Source organism: Lolium rigidum, chromosome 6 (genome assembly GCF_022539505.1).
Source record: "Lolium rigidum isolate FL_2022 chromosome 6, APGP_CSIRO_Lrig_0.1, whole genome shotgun sequence".
Classification (NCBI taxonomy): domain Eukaryota; kingdom Viridiplantae; phylum Streptophyta; class Magnoliopsida; order Poales; family Poaceae; genus Lolium; species Lolium rigidum.
The window spans coordinates 292,527,493-292,554,806 of NC_061513.1; the positions used below are offsets into that span (position 1 = coordinate 292,527,493).

At 44.3% G+C, this 27,314-nt stretch overlaps 3 protein-coding genes across 3 annotated transcripts; 1 reads left to right on the plus strand and 2 right to left on the minus strand.

Moving 5' to 3' along the window:
- Nucleotides 1-356: 356 nt before the first annotated feature.
- LOC124664375 (DNA (cytosine-5)-methyltransferase DRM2-like) lies at nt 357-6,350 on the minus strand. The gene is made up of 12 exons (XM_047201910.1): nt 6,345-6,350; nt 5,679-5,771; nt 5,480-5,588; nt 5,351-5,397; nt 5,146-5,262; nt 4,254-4,358; nt 4,066-4,174; nt 3,932-3,978; nt 3,683-3,838; nt 1,760-1,859; nt 1,625-1,683; nt 357-1,535 (listed from the first exon to the last, which is right to left on the minus strand). The coding sequence occupies exons 1-12, from the start codon at nt 6,348-6,350 to the stop codon at nt 357-359; spliced, it is 2,127 nt and encodes a 708-aa protein (XP_047057866.1).
- Nucleotides 6,351-9,187: 2,837 nt separating this feature from the next.
- On the plus strand, nt 9,188-10,657 carry LOC124664376. The gene is made up of 2 exons (XM_047201911.1): nt 9,188-9,321; nt 10,388-10,657. Exons 1-2 carry the CDS (start codon nt 9,188-9,190, stop codon nt 10,524-10,526), a joined length of 273 nt encoding a protein of 90 aa, XP_047057867.1. The 3' UTR covers nt 10,527-10,657.
- Nucleotides 10,658-19,957: 9,300 nt separating this feature from the next.
- On the minus strand, nt 19,958-21,879 carry LOC124668402. The gene is made up of 4 exons (XM_047205549.1): nt 21,732-21,879; nt 20,482-20,593; nt 20,155-20,208; nt 19,958-20,031 (listed from the first exon to the last, which is right to left on the minus strand). The coding sequence occupies exons 1-4, from the start codon at nt 21,875-21,877 to the stop codon at nt 20,017-20,019; spliced, it is 327 nt and encodes a 108-aa protein (XP_047061505.1). The 5' UTR covers nt 21,878-21,879; the 3' UTR covers nt 19,958-20,016.
- Between the last annotated feature and the right edge of the window lie 5,435 nt (nt 21,880-27,314).

Here is a 27,314-nt window from a genome sequence, read left to right on the forward strand (position 1 = left end):
GTATAATTATGTAGCATATAATTTGTATTTAATAAGAGGTAGTACAATGAGATTACAATTTTCCATCGCCAAAAGCAAATGGTGATTTCCAAAGATAATTCCTGTAATGAGAACTTTGCCTAACTTAGAAATGCCAAAGTAATGATGGAGACTAAAGATATCATATCAGAAAATCCAAAATGTTGTCACTGGTAACATGGGTGCCAGAACTGCAGCAACACTAATGTGTAGCAAAAAAAAAAATGATGTGTCATGTGTCATCAGTTAAACAATAATTAGATCACATGTGAAATTCATCATTCAGAACTCGCACGTAAACTTCGTTGATTGAACAAACATACATTACAATGATGATGCTACATCCTCGCCATAACTGACTTGACGGCATCCAAAATTCTGCTGTAGTGGTAGAATAGACTAGACTGCTTGCCATCTAAACCAGTACGGTCGAACCGGTTTTTACCAGCAAGATTGTTGCATGGGCTGCCCCCAATCACTAGGTCAAATCCGCCAAATTTTCTAGTCAGTGACTCAACTATATCATCGGTGAGACTCTGCACGTCTTTAATCTCAATCAGCTGGCCCGTTTGTGTCTCCTTCCACCACCATCTGAAAATCCTTCTGTTCAATTTGGATATCTCAACAGAAACCACTATTCTCATGTGGATTCCAAGCCTATGTAGAGCTACCTCTGCCCCTCCAATACCGGTGAATAAGGATAATATCTTAATACCATCAGGAAACATGTCCCTCAGAACTGACAGATGGTAAGCAACTGTATCAACTTGGAATGAGTTGCCGAGAGATTTGTACCTTGCCTTTATGCCAACTCCCCTTGTGTGGCCATTTGGGAAACCAAGTAGTTTTTCCATCTCATCAGCATCCAAATGAATAACCTTGTTTTTGCCAACCCACACAAGATTATATCTCCTGCACCTGTCCATAATATATTTTTTAACCATAGCAGATGGTGGATTGTCAGCGCGTGCAAGAACACGTTCGATCTGTGCTGCCATCTTTGGGCCTTGGACACATGTTGTCAAGCAGTTGAGCTTCCTTCTCTTGTCCCAGGAAGGCCACCAAGCGTTACATTGAGGAAAGGCCTCAAATATAGTCTTTGGAGGGGCTGGATGGAGAGGTGCCCTATTCTTAGTTGGGAGATTATGGATGTAACCTCTTTTCCTGGCAGCAGCACATAGGTACTTGGAGTCCACAAACTCTGGCCTAACACCATACAAGGTTTTCGAAATAGTTCCCCATACACCTTTACGGGCTAGAGCCACATTCTCGTAGTAGAAGAAAGGTGGTCCAATAGCTTGTTTAGGAAGTCTTCTGTTAACTGACCGTACTATGCCATTAGGCAAGTTAAAACCAACCATTGGATTTGGAAGAGTCACTGGCTCGTCGTGGCTACTAACCACTGGGGGTTTACTTCCTTGTTCTCGATCTCCACAACGCTTCCTCTTTTTCTTGCTCTCTTCCTTGAATCTTTCTTTCATTTTCCCTCCAGAGGAATTGAAGGACATATTTGTAACCTAAAAAATTATAATAAACTTTATTTTCCTTGTATTGAAAAAAGGTGAAAGAGTTTTCGTGTTCATTGTAAAGTCAGACCACAGCATACCTCATGGTGAGAAAAGTTACTGGAATCATCAACTAATAGAAAAAAGGACACACCCACACCTAGGAAAATTTAAACAAAAGTATATAACGTAATTTGCATTTTCATCTGGTAATAATCATAAAATAGATGCATTACCACATCTAGTGATAATCATATTGGCTTCATCTTCATGAAAGCCCACGTTCACTAAGGACTTGATATTCTTGTCCTTCTGTAACAACTCTTGTTTGAAATCCTGCATTAAATCATAGAGAATGTAGAGATTAAGTATAATTATTATATCACATTATAGTAAACTAAATGGGCAGTGTATTGTGATGTCTGTGATGCTAGTAAAAAGAAGGTTGGGGAAAAACTCATTAGTGATCAAGAAATGAATAGCAGAGACTGCCCAAGAATCAAGAAAAAATATATTAATCAAGAATTAAAAGAATGAGAAAATGTAGGAACTCTTCAGTGTTGTTTGAGAATGAAATTAATACAAGAATGAAATTGATACAAGAGCACAACTGACAAAACTACTTATAGTAGCCATATGATTTTCACGTTGCGTTATAGCACATGCCAACTTGCAAATAATATTAGATGCATATGAACCAAATAATAAGTGAGTGTGGCTTGGACAGAACTAATACATCTTTATGAGATAATCACACCATTGCTCATTGAACTATTCCGTGATGAGTGGGTTGGTCACATATGTCTCAAAATGTGAAAGCCGATCACCGAACTCTCATTTACTAGGTATTTGGTCACGAATTAGCCCCCTGGCAGTTTTTCTATCCACGTGGCGTGTTGACTCGGTCCAAGGGATAAACAACGAGATATTATTTGCATAGAACATCCTACCATAGTACTCATCTGGTCCATGATCGTTCAAGTTCACACGAGAAAAGGAGCTCCATGCACACTCTCAAGCTAACGTCGTTGCTGTGCCATCGCGTCCATTGCAGACCACCCAAATCCGCTCCTACTAGCCCTCGTCTCCACCGCATCTTTCCGCTTCTCAATTCCATCAGAATTGATCTCGTGTATGGAATCACCGCCACCATGCATCGTCGTCTTCCATGACGTCGACCATGATGAATTCACACAATTGCAGACCCTAGGTACTCTTCATCAGTCCCAAGAGATCCAAAGAGTCGACCTGATCCTTACAAAGCCCTCGTCGAGCACCGACGCATGCTTCAGCCGCCTCCCCGTCTCGTCCTGCTACAACCACCGTCTCGCCAGCCATGGAGTCGTCTCCGCCGCTCCTCTGGTCTCCGTGCAATCCACGACGATGTGCCCACATTCATTTTTGCGCATGCAGATCCTATTGCTCAACACCTTGTTTCCCAAGCGGACTCCGCTTTGCGCGAAGCTTGCCAGAGGTTAACCGAGATCAAGCTGACCAACAGTCCCCACCGTTGCCTAGTGCATCAGGAGGTGTTGGTTTTATCTTATTCAATCTCACTTATTAAATATTACAGTCTTACGTGAAACAACTTCAACATATCATGAATACTATGTAAATCAAAATCAAGTTTTCAAACCTTACAATTCAATTATACACCATATTGGTGAAAGGCTTACAACGAATACTAAACATTATGTCCAGAGGTGCTCAAAACCTTACAACGAATATTAAACATTATGTCAAGAGGTCCATCGTTTGAGTGGAGTCCAGAATAGAAATCATAAGAGGATACAGATACACACTAAACAAGAGACACTTCACTGAAGCAAGAGATGTCCAAGATCTCACCAATGCTTTCTGCTCTGACGTAAACAGTCCTGCCATACCTCCTTCTTGTGTGTGCTGGTTGAACAAGTAGCTTTTTATTTCTAACATACATCAACTTATTATTGGTGATCGTTTTAAACAAGTGGGACAATGCTACTTTAATAACAAAAAAATGTAAAAATTGGAGCGTAATATCCCAACTGTAATACTAGCGCTTTCATCCATACCAACTAATACTAACAAAAATAGACAAAGAAAATATTGCACATATCATCACACATATACTCATAGAATTATAAATTATAAAGTTGAGAAGAGACATAATAATCTACCTCGGCAATAGAACCATCAGAGTTGGCTTCTCTCACACAAGCGTGATCGTCGTCGTCATCCCAGTTATCCAAATCAAGATTATCTTCATCTTCAATACTGTGTGGGGTGCAGCCAGAAGTAGAGTAGTTACCCAGCAATGGGTAATCACCTAGTGCCTAAATTAGCATGAACAATTGTAACACAACTCTTGTGATTATGCAACAAGATAAATAAACCCAATGACAGAAGCACATGCATGTACAAGATACCTTGGATGTGAGAAGTAGCTGGCGCAATGCATTTTCATCATTGTTTCCTGAGAGCACAAATATCAGTTGAATTGAAACAAAAGGTGTAAACACAAACAATACAACGAAATGAAATTGGGCACTTTTAGTATTACCAATCACTTTGATGGCTTTCAAAACCATTTCCTTTGGAAAACCCTTTCCCACATATTCCTCGACTAAAGAAGAAGATGGTGCTTCCGCATGGATCCACCCATTAGCATCCTGTAGACAGTTGCACAATCAAACACCAGATTAATAAAAAGGTAGTATGCTGAAAGAGAAATTGTTCTACTCGACGTACCAGCATGTACATGCCAGGAGTATCGAGGTTACTCAACGCCAGCACCGACAAGGGATCAGCCTCACATTCGCTTTCCCAAGAGTCATAGCTATCGCTACTCCAGTCCTGTGACATCAATTAAGCAGTGGGACATTGCTGATGTAATAACGGAAAATGTATTATTTTTGGAGAGTAATAACCCAACTATAATGCTAGAGCTATCATTCGTACCAACTATACTTAAAAAAATCAACCAACCACCAACCACCAAGCCTTTCAGTCCCAAACAAGTTGGGGTAGGCTAGAGTTGAAAACCCATAAGGTCTCGAAGCCAAGTCATGGTTCCGGAACGTGGATAGCTAACTTCCACGCACCCCTGTCCATGGCTAAATCTTTGTCGATATTCCAAACCTTCAGGTCTCTCTTAACGGACTCCTCCCATGTCAAGTTTGGTCTACCACGACCCCTCTTAACATTCTCAACACGCTTTATCCGTCCGCTATGCACTGGCGCTTCCGGAGGCCTCCGTTGGATATGTCCAAACCATCTGAGACGATGTTGGACCAGCTTCTCTTCAATCGGTGCTATCCCAACTCTCTCCCGTATATCGTCATTCCGTACCCGATACTTTCTTGTGTGGCCACATATCCATCTCAACATGCGCATCTCGGCTACACTTAACTGTTGGATATGTCGTCTCTTCATTGGCCAACACTCCGCGCCATACAACATCGCAGGTCGGATAGCTGTCCTATAAAACTTTCCTTTTAGCTTTTGTGGCACTCTCTTGTCACATAGTACGCCAGAAGCTTGGCGCCACTTCATCCAACCAGCCTTGATTCGGTGGCCCATATCATCACACATATACCCATAGAATTCTAAGGTATCAAGTTGAAGAAACATAATAATCTACCTCGGCAATAGAATCATAAGAGTTGTCTTCCCTCACACCAGCACGGTCGTCTTCAATATTGTAAGGGGTGCAGCCAGAAGTAGAGCAGTTACCCAACAATGGGTAATCACCTAGTGCCTGAATTCACATGAGAATTGTAACACAGCCCTTGCAATCATGCAACACGATAAATAAACTGAATGAAAGAAGCACATGGAAAAAATACCTTGTATGTGAGAAGTAGCTCGTGCAATGCATTTGCATCATTGTTTCCTGGGAGCGGAAATATCGGTAGAAACAAAAGGTGCAAACAGAAACAATACAATGAAATTAAATTGGTTGTTTTTAGTATTACCAATCACTTTGATGGCTTTCAAGACCATTTCCTTTGGGAAACCCTTTCCCACAAATTCCTCAATTAAAAAAGAAGATGGCACTTCCCCATATACCCACCCATTCGCATCCTGTAGACAGTTGCACAGTCAAACACCAGATTAAGAAAAAATGTAATATGATGAAAGAGAAATTATTCTACCAGGTACTACTCGACGTACCAGGGTGTTATCGGGGTTACTCAAGGCAAGCGCCGATAAGGGCTCAGCGTCACGATCGCTTTCCCAAGCATCATCACTATCGCTACTCCAGTCCTGTGACATGAATTAAGCACGCACGGATCAATATTGCATCACAAGACAATGAGAACCACTGAGATCGCAATCCAAATCTCTAGCACCAAATCAGCAGGGCATTCCATCACAGAAGGTAGAGTGGATAAAAGAGGAAGATGACCATCGTCTTATTTATTTAGCAAATCATCGATCCCCTCCATCCCCATCACGACAACACATTAAGCAAATACCCAAAATATATACATATCTGTGACACAGATGTAAGCACTTGAATTTTCAGTCATACTACTCGTTGCTTCACAGAAGGATGCATCAAGCATAGCAAGCCCTAGCAGTGCAAGTACAGTACCCCGCGGCAACAGGACAGCTAGAAAACATCAGACCTTTTTTTTCCTGCCATGGCTTTCTTATCGAAAAAAATGGCTTTCTTAAATTTCTGAAGCTGCCCGGTTTGAAAAAAGAAAAAAATAACATGTTCTGTAAAAACATTGTAAAACTCGTGTGATCCTAAAAAAAAATCAAAAGATAGGAGGCCCTAAATTTCAGCAGGGACGCATTCAAAAAATAACATCGGCCGGGAGGAGAGCTTACCGCCATCGATAATGCAAGATGCGACGGCGAGGCGCGCGCCAGGAAGGAGCGACGGCGCAGCCTTGTCCGCTCCCTTTCTTTATTTTAGTTTAGACGGCGACAAGAAGCAGAGCTCTTGGCGGCGGAGGCGGCGGAGGAGAGAGCTACGGCGACAATCACGGCGAATGCAGTCGCTGGAAGACCACCGCCGCTTTCTTTTAGGGATCCCGCCGCTCTCTCGTGCGGCTATGTTAGATTAAGTTGGTTGTTCGTCTCCTCTCGTGGGCCTTGGCCTCCTGCACAGCCCAAACAGCCCGAACGGGCACACCTCAGTGGGGTTCGTTTTTTTCGAGGCTTAGGGCATCTCCAACGCGGGTACGCAAAAGCTAAAACGGATACCGCGTGCGTCCGTTTGGGTAAAAACGCGTCCCAACGCGCAGACCCAAATGCAAAACGGACCGCCCGTGAGGTCCGGCACGACCCAAAGCTGGCTTAAATTTGGGAGGCTTTTGCGTCCTCCCGGACGACTTCGTGCGGCTCTGGACATCCGTTTATGTCCGCCCGACCCCACATCTTCCCTCTCCTCTGTTTTCTTTCTCCCATGGAGATGGCCGAAATAGCCACCGGATTTTGACCGGCCTGACAACTGCCGCCGTTGCACACGCCGGCCGCACCCCGGCGCCGACTCCTCACTTTTTTTCATCCATGCCGGAAGTTGCTGCTTCCAAAAAGAGCTCCGGCGACAAACCTCGTCGATGGCGCGGGCATGGGCGCCGGCCGCGCGAGCCATGGGCGTGGGCGGAGCTCGCCGCGAGAGGAGAGGTGCGGTGAGGAGGACGCGGCGGAGCTGTGCTGCGCGAGCTCGAGGCTGGCGGGCGGGGGCGGAGCACAGCCACGGGCGGGTACGGGCGGAGGCGCCGCCGGCCGCGTCGGCCATGGGCGGGGCCGGAGCTCCTGCACGCCGAGCGCGTCGCGAGCCACGCCACCGCGCGCGTTCACGCCCCCGCACCACGCAGCGTCGTCCTGGCCGCGCCGCATCTCTGTCCGCGCCCAAGCCGCGCCTCTAGCCTCGCCGCACGGGGGCGTCGGCACTCGGCAGCAAGGGATGGAGCGGGCCGGAGCGGGCGGGGCAAGCCGGGCGTGCGCGTCTCCGGCGCGTGGGCGGGTGGAGCCGGCCGGAGCTGTCCCTGCGTGCCTCGACTCCGGCCGCATCGGCCACGCACGGGCGGGCACGGCGCCGGCCACTCGCGGGCACGGGCGAGCAGGCCCGGCCAGGCAGCAGCTGCAGCTCGGCCACGGGCGGGCAGACGGGGCGCGGTTGTCGCCGGGGCGGGGCGAGCCGTGGCCGGGCGGGCGGGCGTGGGCGGGACGGAGCTGGTCGCCGGCGTGGTGCTCGTCCCAGCCGTGCACGTCGTGCTGCGCGCTGGCGCCGAGCTCGCCGGGGACAGACACCAGCGCCGCGTGCGTGCTTGCCAACTAGTACTAGTACTACTAGGAGAAGGAAGAGAAAAAACGGTGATTTGGGTCAGTGCGCGTTGGGGGATAAAAAAAGGCACGGACGTTCTCGTCTGTCCGCGTCTTCGGAGCCCGACCCAAACAGCCAAAATCGGACGCGAAATCGTGTCCGTTTGGGTCGTAGCGTTGGAGATGCCCTTAGACACTCTACATACACGATCGTTCCCGATTGCGGTACTCACATTGACTCAACAAAAATCTTAATCCGTAATTAACTCATAACTACACATCTCCAAGTTGCAGGCCCTAGTCGGGGTTGATGGGAAGCATTTATCTTCTTCTGCAGCACAACGCAAAGCACGATCGATGTGCTGCACTTTGTAACACGCAACAACGTTGCGAAATACTACCTCCGTACTTGTTTAATTGATGCGGAACTGAGCTACTACCTATGTAATTTTGCGTCAATTTATTCAGACCGGAGGAAGTATATTTGAATCGAATGAAGGGTACCCAAACTTCCTGCGTATGCTTGCCTGGTAACAGGAAGAGCAGACGTACTTTTTGGGCTACGAGTAATGCTTTTTGCAACTTAAATTTTCTCTTTTTTATATAGACCATACAAAATATCGGTTTTTCTCGAAACTTAACGAACGCACATATATTGTGGAGATGAACATGTAGATTTTTTGTTAAATTTTTTTGGCACTTCAAAATATATTTTTTTGGTAGAGGGAGCATATGCACCCAAGAGCCAAATTGAGTTTCTGAATTTCATTCAGTTTTAAAATATGTTTATAATTTATATGCATTTGACCAAGCATTAACTGCATATTTTGGGAAGCATGTTTATGTCTGAAAAATGTGAACTCTTTTGTAACCTTGGAGTAGCCATCCAATGGCGCTGCATCTACCATTTGAGAAAGTTATCGCCATCCAAGAGTCTCCAATGTTTCTTTCTTCTGGGAGGATTTAAGCTTAGAGGATTCCGCCCGTCAACAATAAGGTGGTAGTGGTGATTTCATCAATCTTAAAACTCGTCGGATCAGATTTTTAGACTCGGACTCTTGGTTATGCCTAAAGAGGTTGGTTGTACGTGCGTTTATAAAGGTAAGTGTATATACGTTTGTATGGGCATCTGTGCTGGGTTTCGGAAAAAAAAAAAATCAGAGGATTCCAAATTAGAATTGATGAGGATGTTTAACACAGACAAGTTCGATGAGGATGTTTAGCAGGCTCGGCCCATCTCCCTTCCCTTCCTTATTCTCCTCCACCAAGAAATCCCAAATCTTATTAACCATATAATCTCAAAAAATACAGAAGAAAAAATCCATCTACTCTCCGCTAAACCCGAAAGCTTCAACCCCGGCGAGCCTCTAGAGCGGAGAGAGCATGCAGGATCCGCGGAGATGCCTACGGATTCGCCGGCGGTGGGGTGGCTGCAGGCGGCGGCGCAGGACGCCGCCAACTCCTCCTCCTCCTCCTCCTCGCGCTCCGGCTCCGCCGCCTTCCCCGACCAGGTCCTCGTGTCCAGGGCCGCGGGGTATGCTCCAACTCCTCCTCTGATTCGATCGGTTCTCTCTCTGTCGATTTATTCGCTTTGGCCAATTTGGGGGGTCGACTCAGATGTTTATGCTCTGCAATCTAGCGGTAATGAAGATTAGGCACGACCAAGAAAATGTCGAGGATCTTTGGGTGTGTAACTTAATCCGCATGATGCTATACAGTTTTCTGTAACTTAATCCATGCTCAGCCGTAAACCTGGTAACCAGATTTGGACTGGGAAATATACTCTGTATACTGAACCGGCAGAACTTCTGAACATGAGATATTTGACATTTAGTTCTCAGTAGCAATGAGACATTAGGTGATTGCAGATGCCAGACTCACACTAGATCACGATGCCCTCGCTCCTATATGATTCCTGCAAAAAAGTTCTCTATCCCAGTTTTACAATGGTAGCCTCTTATCAGTCACTACCACTCCCACTATACCCCCGCCCCTCGTGCCCATACTCATCCTCGAGCACCCAGCGGTGCTGCTGCACACTTTATGCTTCTACATAAGTCCTGCTTCGACAAGGATGGTGGATTGGCACCCTCAACCTACGACAAACCACACCCAAAATATGTTGACTGGCTGATTGATTTTAAATCATAGCAGAAACTTGTTGTGGGGATCCTTGTTGATTGAAAGTTGCTCGATATCCCTAGGTGAAAGTTTGGTTTTATGAGGTTTGTTTGAAATTATTGATTTGGATTAGCATGATTTTTTTTCTTCAAAATTCCCTAGTTTGAAGCATTGTGAAGAATCTAATCACAAGTTCAAACATCCGGTCGAAAGTCTGGGAAGTAGCAGGGGCATTGTGGAGGGTGGTCTACATCTCCTGAACAAATTAGTTGTTGATGTCTGCCAGATAGACTCGTCCATCCATGTTAATTAGTAGAGTCCTACTTTGTTTTCCACCTTTCCATCAACTTTCGAGTTTCGTTTTCTAGATTTAAACTGCAATTGTAAGCTAGTGTCCATGTAAACCTACAGCAGCAGAGCTCATGCTTATTATAGCTCTCTGTAACTGACATACATTTGGTAAATCTCCTCTGTTGCAGCTGGGTTGTGTCTCTGTCCACTTGCACAAAGGTCGGTGCTATCAGCTTCGTGGTCGGGGTTGCAGTGGGCTTCACGCTGAAGAGAAGGCTGCGCAGGTGGGCTGCCAGGCTGCTCAAGAGGATCAAGGACGACGACTAGCTTGTGCAATGTCTCTTAATTTGGTTCACAAGCTTAGATTAACTGCGATAGCCGTTTGTAAAACTGTACAATCGTGACTCCCTTTTAGGGGATCTGTACTGGCAATTGTGGTACGAGCAGATCGTGCCATACATATTTTCTCGCGAATCATAAATCTATGGTACTGCTCTGTGCCCTTGGCTGACGTTTGTCGTGTCACGTCTGCTGGTACTGGTTTTGGTGAATGGTTGCTGTGAAAACCGATGAACTAATGTAGTTTGGGCATCCAGTTCCAGAAAGTGCTTTGCGCTTGCTCGGTACTGGCTCAGGCAAGGCATCAGGTTCAATCAAATCAAGAAATCAAAAGGAAGTTCTCCTTCAGTTCTTTTGATATTGCTGCAAATAGTTGGATGGAACGAATCTTTAGTTGGTCCCGTGTCCAAAGAACAAAGACAGAGTGTATATATCATCATCCTTACATCTTTTCTCTTCTCCCAGCTAGCAGGAAGAAAGCCCAGCCACCACCTACGATTATATTCGAGCTGAACCACCAGCTCATTCTTGCTTCAAGCCTGAGAAAAGAAATCCCCTAGCAGGGGGAAATGCACTTTGGCTCATAGGAGCATATGCTCCCATTATGTGAATGCACATTTCAAAGTGTCAAAAAATTCTAAACTAAATTTTTACATGTACATCTAAACATTTTATATTGGTACACAAGTTTTCAAAAAAAACTAAAAACAATTGTGGCTCCTGTAAAAAAGACAAGTTTTGATGCTATAACACGACTACGTACAGCAATTTTTTTTTGTCTTTTTTGTACACGCCATATAAAATGTTGTTTCTCCGCGAAAATTTGTGCACTAACATAGAATGTCACGATGTACACCAAAAAATTTATATCAGAATTTTTTAACATTTTTAAAATTGTTTTTTAATTATTTTATATAATGAGAGCATTTGCTCCTATGAGCCAAATTGCCACCTCCCCTAGCAGGTGAGTTTAATAGCCCGGCCTCTTCCAATTGCCTCTCACCCCCTCCAGTTGTCGGAACTCAAGATATATTTGAAGATTTTGTTGGCTCCTTCTCCAGTTAATCAGTGTTTGCCGTTCTTTGCTGCTGGTCCTCTGGAGTTACTGCTCCATATTCAGGTATATACTCAAATCTAAATGTTACATTCACCGTAGTGACACTGATTTGGTTATTTCGACGATGTATTACCTATACATTAATCATCTTGTATTACCTATAGCTTTCTGAAGTTGTGCTACGACGTCTGATTTGGCTATTTCGACGATGAATATTACATTCTGTTTTGCTTTCTGAACATGTGCTTGGAGGCCTTTCCTGAAGGGACACTCATTTGGTGATCCAGGTCTGCACTAATATTTGTTCCTGCAGACTTGTACATGTGTTCTACTGTAATATCTCAATTGATACTTAATTAGACAGAGCCCGGCTTTAAATTAATAAAGCCTCAACGGCCAGAATACAAACAAGTCACGGAACACAAATAAAGAGTCTTACAAGCAGTTCAGCAACTGCACAAACGAAAGAGACAACATAAAAAGTCAGCTAGTGCCTCAACACTCACCTGAACACCAAACCGGAAGATAACTACCAAAATGCCCTACTTAGAGCTTACTCTTCACAGCTTTTCTTCATTGTTTACTGCCCTGCTTAGTGCCATCAGTTTATTTGGTGTTCTGCTTAGTGTTTACTCTGTCTCCCAAGGTGAACTGAACCTCCTTGTCTGCTTGGGTTAAAACTTAACACTTCCAAAATGCATTAAAACCTCCAAACCAACACATAAAAGGCCTTTGGCACCTCTCAGAACAGGAAAAACTTCTTCAGAAAATCTCAGTTAGCTTGTTGTGCTGAATAACCTTGTTGTGCTGTATATAGGTCCAGTTTAGCTCTTCACTTCTTCAGCTAGCTGCTGTCACCTGTTTGGTTTTATCAGTTTCGTCAGAGCCACAGACTGCACGAGTGTGTGTTCCGTCGTTTGTACCACGCAATTAGGTAGTCGACGGCGTATGCTGGAAGGTCAGAATCAAATACAACAATCTATCTGGAGCCAAAGTGACACCACAATGATTCAGTGAAGCAGCTAAGTCGATATCAAGATGTTAATTTTACACAACGCTTCACATTTTCAGCAATGGGAGATCGTAGTGTTGATGTTCCCATAATGTGTTGTACCGCTGTTCATACATGGACACACATGCCAGTCCTCCCCGCAAAAAACATAAATAAGACACCCATGAGATGCAGATTACCTTGCTCAAATCAAAGGACATCTGAACATCTAGATCTGAAAGGCTTTATGTACGCCTTTGACCTGTACTTATCATTGAATGAATAAAATCTTTGTACCATCGTATGAAAAAAGAACCCTCAGCCCCTAATTCCCTGTTCGGGATGAACAAGTCAACTGAACACATTTTTTTTCCTAACCGCTTTGAAGTTTCAACACATCCAGGCCGTTTCGTGATGGTGAAACATCAGTTGAATCAGATAATGTTTTCTATCTTGTTTAAACTATTTGTGACAGCGGAAGTGACGTGCATGACTTGTTCATGAAAGGTTTTTGTTTGAATTCTTTGAGAAAAAACAGCTAGCTATTTGACCGAGAGAGGACAGGAAGAGGGTGAGTTGCCAAGCGACCGCATGAGAAAAGAAGAAACTGGCTGTTGTACTAGTCTACTACTCTGCTCAAACGTAAAACCTCACTAATTTCTTTTTTTCCTGAAGAATTCTGCAAATTTTCCAGAGATTATTGGATTTTCAGCTGGAATCACCGCGGTTCAACTAGCATGACTACGTCCTTGTAGATTAGTTTTCTGGTACAGTGGATGAATAAATAAGGATATCACGCATGTATTAGCATCTTGCCCTGTACACGCCACAGGCACCAAATTGTGTCGATCTTCAAGTTCTTGGTTAATACATCAAAGTTATTGCATCTGCGCTGCTGTCAATGCAAGTGGTTCGAACAAATGTATTGTCAAATCGCTGCTTACATAGCTCTTTTTATAGAGTTTGTGTCGCTCTCCATCTCACTAAAATATCATTGGTTGGTTTGGGTACGACAAGATGATCATCTCATCAGAAAACATCATCTATCTTCCTACAGTAGTGCTACATATCAGTCCTTTTAAGGTCCCTGTTCGCATATGGAAAGGGCTAAACCTTATAGAATGTTAGGAGTCGCATACCCTTTGCATTTTTTGGGTTGCGATATCAGAGAGCCGTGTACCTTCAGGAAAAATCGTGCATGATGCATCACACACGGATTTTTTTTTTAAAAGGTGTGGAATGTAGGAGACAATCACAAATGGTTTCAGAATAAAAATTGTGTGAGATCCACCAAGAAGTACTCCCTTCCTTCCATGAAAGTTGTCTTAGATTTATCTAAATTTGGTTGTGAGTATTTTTTTTTATCATAATAGGTCTACTTTTTGCACCAAGGTATCTTGTACCATACTGACCTATAGTGTCGAAGTAGAAAAATGTTTTTCCATTTTCTAAATGCTAAAAGGTTTTCTCCGTGGCACACGGTTTTTGCCAAAAGAAAAATGGTATGTAATGTATGAGGAAATCACACACGATAAAATGGTGTGCGGTGTAGGAGACAATAAAAAACGGTCTTAGATTAAACATAGTAAGCGATGCACCAAAAAATAATTTTCATGGTAATGAGTCCCATGTTTTGCATGGAGGTGTAAATTGCCATGGAAAATGAAACTATCAAAGTGAGCTGCCGACTTTTGCAAACACAAAAAGATCCATCTTCGAAGGAACAAAATTTTGGTTTTTGGTGAAGCATAGAGAATATGATGCAAAATTACATCACTCAATTTTCACACAAACTCAGGCATATTGGAAGGAGAATGCCAATTTATTATGAATTTTCAAGCTATCAATCTACTTTTGCCCCATTTAAATGACCTTATGTCGAATTTTCGAAAGTAATTCAAATTTGGACTGCAAGTGGATGATACTTTTCTCCTGAAAATTTTGTAAAACAATTTACACTAGTAGTCATTATATCAAATAACCACTAATATTTTTGAAACATTCAATGCCTTGTTATGAATAGCAATATCGACCATTTCACCCTGTTTTGAAAACAAATCAAAGAAAACGAAGAAAATTTTAAAACATCCTTCCGAATAGAGAGTCCTTATATGTGTACTAGATGCAAGTAAAAATACCGAACTTGTATTATTACAAATCCTTAAAGAAATTCTTCACAATGGACTATCATGTATGAAGATTCATAGGTTTCAGGCAAAATGACCAAGTTCATGGACATATGGTCGGCATAGTCTATGATATTAAGCTCATATTCAGCACATAGGTCTACTTGGCATGGCAAGAAATATTGTTAGGATTTTATCTTTCTCGCGGTCACACAACGTGTATGGTCCACATATGTCTCATGCGTGATCTTTCTTTTCGAGAGATTCGGAGTCCACGAGGTCGTGACTTTCTAGTACGAACAACCTTCTCTTTCTTTTTATCTTGGGTTAAAACACGCAGGTACGGACAACTGACGAGTCAGATTTTATGTTAACTTTTCTCTCAGGCAATTCGTGACATATCATGCTGAGAAAGTGACAAGGACATATACAAGGTCAAGGAAGGGGGACGATCAACAGGTATGGTGGCAGTCAAGGAAAGGGAAGGGAGGGGAGAAGCTGAGTCGTCATGGACTCCAATTGAGGCCAACCATTAAAGGTGGAAAACATGCTCGTGTCTTGGTTGTGCGAAGCACATGCCGCCCTCTTATGTTGCAAAGGTGGGCTCACTATGCAAGTTTAACGATGTAGATTTGAATGAATCTACGACAAATCTGCGGTGGTTATTTTCGAACGGGAGAAGTAATAAATAAGTACTCCACAAAAATGGTTTAAGCAGCTAGCACAATAAGCAGTGGGAGCAACCTCGGAAGGGCACTAGCATCCATATACTATTTATTTAATATATTTGGTAGATGGCTGAACGGTGTGGGAAAAGTAATAAAGAGAAGATTTGGATTGGTGTTTCGGTTATTTGTTGGGCTATTTGGAGAACTAGAAATGATATTATTTTTAACAAATAAAGTGGAACTAACTTTTTGTAGGTTATCCGGCGAGCTGCTCATACAATTCAGCAATGGATTTTCCTTCTCCCGTCGGAGCAGCGGGATGATATGGTTATTGGATGCAACTGGATGCAAGTGGTTGCTCAAGACTTCTACTGGGTGGCGGCATCTTAATAGAATAGCAAATGCATAGCTTTTCTGTTAGCCGTATTTTCTTTTGGTTGATTCACCTATCGACCTTAGCTTTTCCATAATTGTAATAAGGGAGGATGGATTCTTCCGGATTTGATACTATGATTAATAAAGCAAGCCGTGTGCATCTATTGATGCAGATTTTGGGGCTATGCTCATTTATCGAAAAAAATACAAACAAATATCAAGCAGAAGCAGTCTCATTCTCTGAATCATCGAACACAGATGTTGAAATTGTGATATTGACTTCCAGATCACCTGTGTGAATGTGTGATGCCTACATGATGGCTGCAGTTGTGGGACTTTAAAGATTGGCTCATTTTTTCGAATCGGGCCACTCCACTTTCCATTACTTTCACAACGGAAATATACATTATTCAAATGTCAAAGCGGAAAGTAAACAAAGGAAACGAGAAAGATAGAGCGCCCTAGCACTGATAGGAAACCCGCTGACAAATGAATCGGCATCGAAACATCTTCTACGGGACAAAAACCTATCAACACTAAGACTGGAAACAAGGAGTTCACCATACAGAAACACACAACCATAGCCAAATTCCTCAACAGGTAACTTCTATCCAAGCGCCAGCCCTCAACAGGAAACAGCTCACGGATTTATGGTCTGCATCATGTATGCATATCAATTAGAAAATATTCAATTGGAAATGTTAAATCTTACTGAATATAAAAGTAAACAACTTACCTGTTGAATTAGCTAAAGAAATAAAGACTCGAGCCTTATGTGCCTTAGAAGTCCACGTTTATCCAGCTCAAGCTGAAAACTATGAAGGACAAGGGACAGTGCGGTCTCTAGCATCTCTCCCATATCTGCTTGGTCATATATTTTCTGCATTGTTGCCATGTCCCATGCATACTGCAAACAATGGGTGTAGGCGTTCCTCTTAAATCGCAGGACGTCCTTTGCAGCATCGGGGTAATAGGTACTTCCTCTGTAGAACATATTCAGGTATGGGTTTTGCTGAATGAGTGTGTCCCAGTTTGCAGGGAAGTGCAAACTATTCATAACTTCTGTATACGACGTATAGTTCCACTTCTGGAGAATATCGTTTGAAAAATCATATATACGAGTAAAAAGCTCTTTCTTGTCGACGCGCCAAATGAGGGAGCAATGATGCTGAATAGCATAGGAAGCTGTGTCTCCATTGGTTTTCATCAGGCTAAGGAGTTGCTGGAAATCAGCAGGCAAAGATACTGCTCCACTGAAGATTGTCTGTCTGAACATTTCCCCAACGCTTGCATAGTTCTTCTTCGCAAGATTGCCGTCATAATTTGCTGTCCAGGATGCAGCATGGAGAAAAGGTTTTCCAGACAGCAGGTCAACGAAAACATTGTTAGCCTTCAACTTGAAGAAGCATATGTTATTAGTTTCAGGGTCTGGCATTAATGCTAGCACACGCCTCATCAGCCGTTTGATATCATCAGTCAGAACAAGGCGCCTATGATTTGGATAATAGCAATCCTAAAACTAGAGACTAAAACGAATCTACATTAGGGCCTACATGTCAGATGGTCATCACTTTTCATTTTCTTTTCTCCTATGTCTTCATCCCCATGAATATGAGCCTCCTGCGAGCATGGCAACGAGACTGGCGGCCATGAGACGGGTCAATCCGGCCCGATTCTGGTGCCGGTGGTCGTCAATCCAACCATAACGTCCATGGAGGTGGAATCGACCGCGTGCCTCTTGCCTGAGCAAAGCAGAGGATGAAAGAAACGAAGCGAGAGGGGCGCAGCGAGAAAATGAAGCAGCGCAACGCGCGGGCTAGGGAAACGGATCGGTTGGCGCTCCTACAGGGCTGAGCTGAGCGGGCGACGCGTGGCCGACGGAAGGAAAAGCGCGTGGGTCAGCGCGGTGCATGCGCATCGGCCGGGGCTGGCCCCAAACACTGAATCTAAACGCAGAGTACGAAGAACAAAATACCTCTACTTCAGAAAACGCACCGCGCGCGTCGGGTTCTCTCGGTCGCTGGACGTACGCCGGCATCCATCCATCCATTATTCTTCCTTCTTTTCTTCTCCCGCTCCAACCTATCCTGTGCGGAAACCAAAACAGAACAAAAAAACGACCATCAAATCCTCTGCAACGCGACTACAGCAAACTCCACGGATCCATCCTTTGATATACTATCAAACAAATCAACCGAAGAAATACATACCGATCGAGCCGACAAGAAAACAAATATACGACCGTGAGAGGCCGGGAAGAGCGGCTCTCGAGTCGCGACTAGCTATGATGGCCAAAAAGCAGAGTATCATCTCCTCTCCTCTCCTCGACGAGTAAAGAGTCAAAGTCTAAGTCGTCACACACGACGCACGCGTTAGCTACACCCCTCCTCGTATTTATAGGCAAGATTAAGGTTCGAAAGTCGAAAAACTGGCGCCACTTTTTCGTCGCTACTTTTCGCCTCCCGCCGTTTCTTGCCAATAGCTCATGTTCCAATCCATCCGTCCATCACCATTAAGCAGATGCTATGATGGACCGTCCACATGGTGTGTTGCCACGGATTGATGACATGGCATGTTAAATAAGGAACCTCCTAGCTATTTACGTGGGGCGATTAATGTCATTCCCAGAAATCGTGCATAACCGGCCGGCAGGACGCCTGATTTGGACGTGCCTTTGTTTGGAAGATCATTAACTCCAGAGAAATTTATGCCGAGCGTAGTAAGGCAAGAGAAACGGGATTTATGTACGTTACATCGTTTGCTTGGAAAGGACTTGCTTTCCTTGCTCGCCTTCCTTTTAAGACCGATGATTTTTTTCTTACTACTCCCTCCATACCGGTTTATTGGGCTTACTAGAAAAATAGGAAGATACCGAAGAGTTAGGCTCATATTAGCCATAATTAGCGAGAATTATACCCACTTCTCCTAAAATCGCTCCCAGCCAGCAATAACTGGCGGTAATTCATCAGCCAAAAAAAGGGGAAGGACCGGTGCATGTGGTTTGCATGCGCTCAATGGGTTTCAATTGGTTTGCATGCACAGCGAAAGATGGGCATCTCCTTGGTTGTTTGGCTTCCCACTGCATCGATAAACAGACTCATAGTGCTTTGACAAAATTTTCTTCAACCTATCCAGTAGCACCTTGGTCAGCGCTGGGTCTATTAAGCCCAATAAACCGGTATCGAGGGAGTAAGTTTCATGCAGCTATTCAGGTTTTATTTTCGTAAAAATTCGGTGATTAGTTTCCTGACCACGTCCAGTAACTAGCTCAATTGGGTGGTTCTCATACACAGTATTCCGGTGATTAATTGGTTTCTGAACATCCAGTAACTAGCTCAAATGGAATGCTCCTCATATACAGTATCGCGGGGATTAGTTTCTTGAACATCCAGTAACTAGCTCAAATGGGGTGTTCCTCATATAGAACATTCCGGTGATTAGGAGGAGCCAACATCTGGTCATCCTTTCACAACTTGGCGAGAATCTACTGCTTGGATCGATACACAACTACCATCGCATACAAAAAAATCAGGTTGTCAACCACACAAGCTTTTTGGCACATACATGACTAGACGAAATGCTCAAAACACCCACACCGCCAAAAAGACAATTCCGCAAAGTGAAGGTATAATAATCGGTATCTACACAATTTATTATGGAAAATCATTAAAAAAAGAGTGCATATTATTAGATTAGAGAAAATCTGAGAAAGTTACATTCCAATGATACGGACTTGCTAGCAGCCACGGGAACCAAACTGTCTCAAGCACTAACCAAGCTAGATTATGCCAACATATATATTAGCTACTTGACACATGCAACCTGCCCAGATCAGAGAAGAACTATCCATTCTCAGGCCCAAAACAAGCATTATACTTTCCGCAGCCAAGGTTCCCTCCTAGCCACCTCTGCTCCTCCACTATCACTGCATAAAGGCCGACTCTACTTCTCCCCTTCGCGAGCGCCACAACATCTGACAGCTCCAGCATCACATTCAGCTAGAACTGGTCAAAAAAGGCTCAGCTCGCCAATTACCTGCAGGACAGCGGACACAAAATGCTCACCAATTATTACCGTTGCTAAGAGTAAAATAGGTAAGGCAGCCGAACAACACACAACTAATAAGCGGTAAGGGCTGCTCAAGTTCTACCTGGATATGATGTGCAAGCATATCGTCCAAGACCGGCCATCTTGGGCTCCTGGATCTTCTCCTCCAACTTGCCCTCTCCTCCGGTCATGACCTTCTGATTGTTATTTCTGGTTATGGCTTCATGACCTGGATGTGATAGTAAGATACTTTCCTTAGTTAAAGTTAGTATGGTCCCCGAGGGCCATATTGAAGATATATCATGAAAGACAAGTGCATGTAGCCATTTACTCAAGTACCACAGATACATACTAGTTCTACAATCTCAGCTGCCACAGGAACACCAACAGAGCTATGGAGATATTGCTGATATCAAAGAAGAATTCTTATCATGGAAACACCAAAGCACCAAAACAGAATTTCCAATACATATGTTGCACTACTCCCTTATATTGCTTGGAAAACTGTACAAGACCAAAAGCATCAGAAGGTACAGAATGTGGAAGGTGTCCATGCTTGAAAACTGAACTAAATTTCTTATCCATGATGCTAGTACTAGTTGCAAGAGAAAACACAAGTAATTAAATTCTCCTGTCACATATCGTCACTTTTTAGCCTGGGCTAATTCTCTGCGAGTACCTTATGCAATGCATTTAAGCAAAGGCTTCCTACACCTTTACATGGGAGAAACACGAAGTTTTGTTTGTCATACAAAATCCTCAACGTCGGCCATTTAACATCTGCAGTGGATCTAAAAACTTTCATCAAATATTACATATTTCTTTTAAGCACAATATCAGAAAAAAAAAACTCTAGATAGAAGGAATAATCCATGACTACATGTACACCGTGAATTATAATATTTTATTGACTATCTCAGATTTCAGGAGAACCAATAATAGATTATACTTAGTGACACAGATATGTAATTCATCGGTGCCTACACGAGGACTCTAGTTCAAGCACACATGCAAAATATGGAAATCCATTTGTTTATAGCAGATGGCACCAGCAAGGCTAAGGCTAGCACGGTAATTCACGCAACTTCTTGTTTGTACGCCCATGAAAACAAAGCCAAAAGAAAATGTTGAACATAAAATAATTGGATTAAAAAATATCATAGCCTGGTTCAATGTGTCTGCCTACGTATGCCTCTATCTGCTCATTCATGGGTATACTAGAGAAAACTGCTCCAGAAAGCATCAGAACTAGAGTTAGTAACTACATCAGCTACCTCCTGTGCAAGTTCACCACTCATCTATCACAATAAGTTGTTGATTTTCTTCAAACCATTGGGCTCAACATTAAATAGATCCAATAGCAGATATCTCATGCTTCTATTTGTATAACTATCATTCTGCACCTGTGAATTTGGGATAACACTTCAGTTTCTATCAATTAGTAAATTGTTCAGACAAAATATTATCAGCGCTATACAAGAAGTGGTCTTAAGGTGAAGGACTCCATAGTAGGACAAGCTTCATTTCTCTGGTTTAGTAAAAAAACACAAGAAAAGAACAACATTTTCTACTGTGACTATTTTGGCCAACTTAACTAGTGAGACTAACACAAATTTCTTGCTATCAAAGATACAAAAGACAAGAGATGCAGAATTGTTGTCAACTACTCCGTCTAGTAACAGGAAGATGTCATGCAGGAAACTTTGGAATTAGCATATATTTTGTTGTGTCAATTTTATGAGACATTCTCATGATTCTTTTTTCTGTGCGATAGAGCAACACAATCAAACACACCGAAATCTTTAGTATTCACTAACTAACTGTCTGAAGAAGCTAATATCCGGATTGAGCTTCTTTGATCTCAATGTTTTTTGGGTTTGTAAAAGAACATCCCTTTTCACCCCAGATTCCACAAAAGTATGGGCTCACATTATGTTCATTGTTGTTGACGCCATAGCCGCTGTTGTACGCATCTGGCCCATGAGAACCTGCATAGTGACGTCACCGGCGAAGAACTCCTTCAGCATGTTCTGGAACCCCCGCTTGGTGCAGTCTAAAACCACCTTGGTGTACATGCAAATACAAAGACTATAAAATTACAACATAATACAAATGGGAAATTTTGGCTAATGACAAGAAGATGGTAGTTGCAAGAAAATGTCTTGGCCTTGAAAGAGAAAGAATGTTGCAGCTCTAAGAACAAAGAAAGCAAATATAGATCATCATCATTGATTCGCTATAGATCCTCTAAGAACGGTGCTAGTTGCTGGATGATGCAAAACGTCATGGCTTTGAAAGAGACAGAATGTTCATGCCCTGGATATAGCAACAAAAAATCTCAGTTTCAGCAACAAAAGTGACTCTAAAAAAATTGAAATGGCGATACAAGATTCCAACTTAGTGTTATAACCTGACAATATATAATTGGTGTGGAAAAAAAACTTAAGGATAGCAGCCAATTAGCCTAAATAGAATAAGAGCTGATAGTTGCTACAATAAACACTGAATGGAGGTCACATATAAAATGTGTAGCTCACCACGAGACTTGCTTCAACCTAGGCAGACGGCACCCACTCGTCCTCCTGCATCCCGCAAGCCGCCATCACATCCCGCACCTCAGCCGGCCCAGAGCTGGCATCGGCGCATGCATTCCCGAAATAACCAGCAGGACAGGTGACGACTAGCATCAAGATGTTAGTGGCGGCGGCGCGGACCAGAGGCGTTACGTAGGCCCATCCGAGCCGTGGTACGGCGGATGATGATAATGAGAAACCAGAGTCGCCTACTTGCCTATAATGCAATCAAAACAAACACCAATCAGCAACATGATCACAGGTTCAAAACCAGGATAATGAAGACGCTAATTTTATGCACAACTAGGAGATGATGTGAATTTTTATCATGCAGGCCATACAGTCGGATTCACGGAGAAATTTTTCATCAATTAGGTACGACATGGCAGTGTTCACGAGAGAACATTTTTGCCACAATCTAGTCATTGTCCACCACTCAAAAACATCAAATGCGCATGGTCCTGGATAGCTCTAAGATCAGCTCATGAATTACCTAGTAGTGCATACGTAGCAGAATTGGACAGGTTCAGAGAAGTCCTGTTCGGGCGTCAACTACAACCGCATCCGCTTCGAGTAGCGGAAACTCCATGGGCAGTGATGCTGCAGGGAAACTCCGTCCCCGCGGCGTGCCACGGAGGAAGGACGTTCACGGCTCACGTCGCGGGCGCCGGCGCGTCCTCGTGGCCGGTCCCGTACCCCTGGCCGGCGTGAAGACGATGGACCGAACTGTTTATGCCGTAAGGGTGATGCGGGCAGGCGAGATCGGCGGCGCCGCGCGCGCACCGCACCAGCGAACAAGCCGGGCGCGATGCCATGGCTCCTGGCCGGCGCCGCGCGCGTCTCCCATCGGCGAGTCTTGGGCGGTGGCGGTCGACCTGATGGTGGGTGGGGCGAGTGGGGGAGGAATGGGGGAAGATGGGAGCGGAAGACTCGGAGGGGATGAAGTGCCGGAGTTGGGGCGGACGAGGCGGCCGCGCGCGGAGGGTACGCCGGCGAGGTGAGCGGCGGCGGTGGAGATGCTGTGGGAAGGTTGAGTGGGCCTTTACAGCGGGTTCAGAGATGAAGTTTAGACCTTGTTTTTCCTTACGAAGACAAGTACAGAGATGCAAAGTTTATTTCAGGCGGATGATTTACGTTTCTCCGACGTTTCCAGCCCAAAAACACGGTACCTAAATGGCACGGAAAATATTTCCCCGATTTTGTTGTGCACGCTACAATTACGGAGCTGATAATTACACTGCACCACCGGGGGTAAGAAAATGGCTTGCCAATTTAGGCAACTACATCATCGCATCCATTAAAATTGGTGAAGATGGCACAATCTGCAGTAATCGTACATGTTTAGAATAAACACTGAATCATACACATCGGGTTCTGTCGACTTCGTTTTTCCTTACCAAGGCAGCAACCAGGTTCAGAGATGAAGTTCTGCTAGCTGTTCATCTCGCTCAGGTTAAGAGGAACACAAGCTCGTCTCCTCCATAAAAAAATCCAACCAAGTCAATCTACTGAGTAAAATTAAAGAGAAACGATGCGTAAACAGAGACCAACAACAGAAGATCGGATAGCAATCAAGAAGGGACAGACAGACCACCTCCGTACGCGCACGCGTGCGCTGATTGATTAGCGAGGCAGCGAGCGCACGCGGACAGACAGATCGCACCATGCATGTCTCCAACCGCTGGCTGAACCACGAGTCCACCAAGCGATTACCCCGAAGAAGCACGGAACAAACCCGTGTGACACCACCACAATTATATCAGATCAAGAAAACCAGGTTCGGTTTTTTCGACGAAGGCAGCAACTCAAAGACAAACAGGTTCAGAGATGCAAAAAAGGTTCGAGAGATGAAGTTCAGATAGCTGTTCAACTATCACAGGTGAAGATGGCCTGCCTATGTTTAGGACACACTGAATAAACACTGCATCATAAACCACCACCACAAGTGCCCAATAAAATAGTTTGGCTGCAACATTTGTGCCAGAGGATTAGCCACTTGAATTGGGATTGGGAAGTGAATACGTTCTTCGAATTAAGAGGAAACCTCAAGATCCAACCAAGTCAACTGAGAAAAATTAAGAGGAACAATGCAGAAAGAGAGACCAATAACAGAAGAAGATCTGAGAACAACAAGAAACAACCTATGCTGCTTAGCAAGTGGCAAGACAGGCAGATATATGAGTTTAAGCAAATTGGCCATGCACGGCTGTGTTCCAGCCTTTGGTTGCCGGACTGTCTCGCGTGCCCGAAAACGTGTATGGCTAATTCTACATGAATTTCATGAGCTGAAGATGAAGGAATTCGTGGTAGAGGTCGTGAGGTCTGTGGCCGGAGAAGGAATGATGCGACATTGGAGGAATGAGGGGATTTATAGAGCGCCATCGCGGGAAGCGCATCGGCGGGACGAACAGCGGGGAATGCGGAGAGACGACGGATGGAAGCGCGATCCGTGTCACGAGCGCGAGGTGAAGCTGCAGCCATCGGATCGATCGCGGGAGAGGCCGCGTCAAGCACAGGGCTGCACCCAGGATATTGATTGACTTTGCATGGCCTTAATTGGTTCTGATTTGATTTCATTGTGGAGAGATCTTCGCCTGGATTTTCTCTTCCGATCCAGCCGCAAGGGATCACATGATGCCGCGTTATTGGGAGAAGAAATGGAAGTGTCCGCGGAGTTACGGGATTGGTTATGATTTACCTTAATTGGCTTGTTGCTTTAATCTCGGATAGATCGTCGCACGGATTTCCTTTTCCTATCCGGCTGCGCGCAAGATGGATCTAATGACTAATGTACGCATGCATGCATCTACCAGGTGGGTACGATTCCTTGGGTCAGACAATCGCTGGCTATTTGCCCATATAGCTTGGTGACTTCTTTTTTTTGTTCGATCGGCTCCATTATGATTAATTAGCTAAGTATGTAGATGCTCTTCACTCTATCTAATGTTTCATATGTAAATGAGTAAATCTATGCAAGAGCTAATGAATCAGTTTGGAAAAATGTTACTTAATTTCATCTATATTGTCTATCCTCCCTCTTAATATTAATGGGTTAAATAAATGGAGCACACATATCTCCGTACACATATCTATGAGGCGTGACAACCTTTTCTTCATAGAACAGGGGAGTCAGGGGAGTCGCGAAAACAGGCATAGCCAACGGCCGGTTCCATGCATCGATCACATGCTCCGGCTTTCGCATCACAGCCTTCGCCATCGACGGTGTGGTGAGGAGTCTAGCGGGCGTAACCGACACGCAAAGGTGGCGAGGAAGGCGTCTACTGCAATGGTCGGTTCTACTCCATCGCCTACTTTGGCGACCTTGCGGAAGGCATGGGACCATTAAATGAGCACGTTCACAGTAGAGGTGTCAACCAAAGGTTTCCCAATGAAGTGGATATATTGGAAGTACATTGTGGGTTGTGGCAGCGTCATGTCATCTGATAGTCACACACGCAATGACTACGAGGAGACCATGGACGTGAACCACTGGCCTCGATGGACGGACGTGTGTGCTCCTTCAAGGTGAGATACCTCGACGTCGATGGTGGGGAGTGGCCTCCCGTCAAGTAAAACCATCTCCTTCCCTCCCACTACCCACCGATTGAACACCGGCCTCCAGGCCCACCCTCCTCAGATGATCCATGTGTTTCGACACCGTTGCCGAGCTCCACCATCAGCGCCGCACATCTAAAATCAACTTAATAAAACATGCCCACATACATGCTTATCTAGAAAAAGTTCAGCCAACATTTTCACGCCAGAGGGTATATCATAGATTTATTGCATAATACAAGTGCAAGTAAATACATCTCTACTTTTAAGTAGGTCTAAAATATGTATATGCGTATTCATTCGCTAGATTCTAGTGGTGTACTTCTACATGGAGTGCTCACTCAAGTGAGGAGCAAGTGCATAGTATTCTTAAAATGTCACCGAGTACCAAATATCACTACAGGAAAACACATCTTTTGTCGCGTACTTTATTCTTTGTCCGGTGTTTTTCTCGGGTACACGGCAAAGACGCTCTTCGCTGGGTGCCAAAAACCAGTACACAACAAAGAATAATTTGCCGAGTGTTAACACCCGACAAAGAATAAGAACCCGACACAATAGGGAAAATACACTCGGTAAAGAAAAACACACGGCAAAGAGGACTGCCATGTGGCAAGTAACGCTACGGCTGACAAGAGCATAACGGCGCCTTTCTTCGCCGGGTGTCTCTAGTTAGACACCCGGCAAAGAGCGTCTTTGCTAGGTGTTTTTTAAGATACACGGCAAAGAAAAATTTCCGGGAAGGCGCGAGCTTTCCCGCCCAACTATGTTTTTCTTTGCCGTGTGTATTCTGGAAGTCTTTGCCATGTGTATTCTGGATGGTACACGGTAAAGAACCTCTTTGACACGCATTACATTAAGGTACTAGGCAAAGACGTCATGTTTCGTCCCGTCGAGTGCGGCAGTTAACCTATTGGGAGGCGCGCGAAACCAAAATAGATGGGCACATAAAATGACACGTTCCGGAGCTAAAAATGTTTTCCCTGAAATTCAGGGGCAGGGAAGAGTGGTTGTGTAGTTCAAATCCGGCCCATTTCTATCGGCATCGGCTGGAGATGGCGGGGGGATCCTACGACTTCCGGAGAGCTAGCGTGTGGGGCGGGTGTGTGGAACGCGCTGTGCACGAGTTCTTCTATCCTTGTGCATGGGTTCCTAAACCCTAGTTCGCGCCCCATTTACCCACTTCACAAAAAACCCGTTTTTTGGCACTCGGTAAATGGAAAACGGGTTTTATGGGGCCACGTTGTCAAAAACCCGCAAACGTCGTTGATTCCTATCATAGGGCACACGCATGTGCGTGATATGGCCTCGTTCTGGCAAACTATGCATGCCCATTGGCCATAACCTAGCCCGTTTGACCTAAAAACCCATAGAACTTTGGTGA

Bases quoted from the DNA above. Each gene is read 5' to 3' on its own strand.
- LOC124664375 (XM_047201910.1), bottom strand. The intron at 4,175-4,253 runs GTACGTCGAGTA...AACTGTCTACAG, and splicing joins CTCCTGGCATGTACATGCTG to GATGCTAATGGGTGGATCCA. The intron at 3,979-4,065 runs GTAATACTAAAA...TTGTGCTCTCAG, and splicing joins GAAAGCCATCAAAGTGATTG to GAAACAATGATGAAAATGCA.
- LOC124664376 (XM_047201911.1), top strand. From the start codon at position 9,188: ATGCCTACGGATTCGCCGGCGGTGGGGTGGCTGCAGGCGGCGGCGCAG. The intron at 9,322-10,387 runs GTATGCTCCAAC...CCTCTGTTGCAG, and splicing joins CTCGTGTCCAGGGCCGCGGG to CTGGGTTGTGTCTCTGTCCA.
- LOC124668402 (XM_047205549.1), bottom strand. From the start codon at position 21,877: ATGTACACCAAGGTGGTTTTAGACTGCACCAAGCGGGGGTTCCAGAAC. The intron at 20,594-21,731 runs GTGAGCCCATAC...GAAAGTTTTTAG, and splicing joins TCAACAACAATGAACATAAT to ATCCACTGCAGATGTTAAAT. The intron at 20,209-20,481 runs GTACTCGCAGAG...CTTTGATATCAG, and splicing joins GCTTAAATGCATTGCATAAG to CAATATCTCCATAGCTCTGT.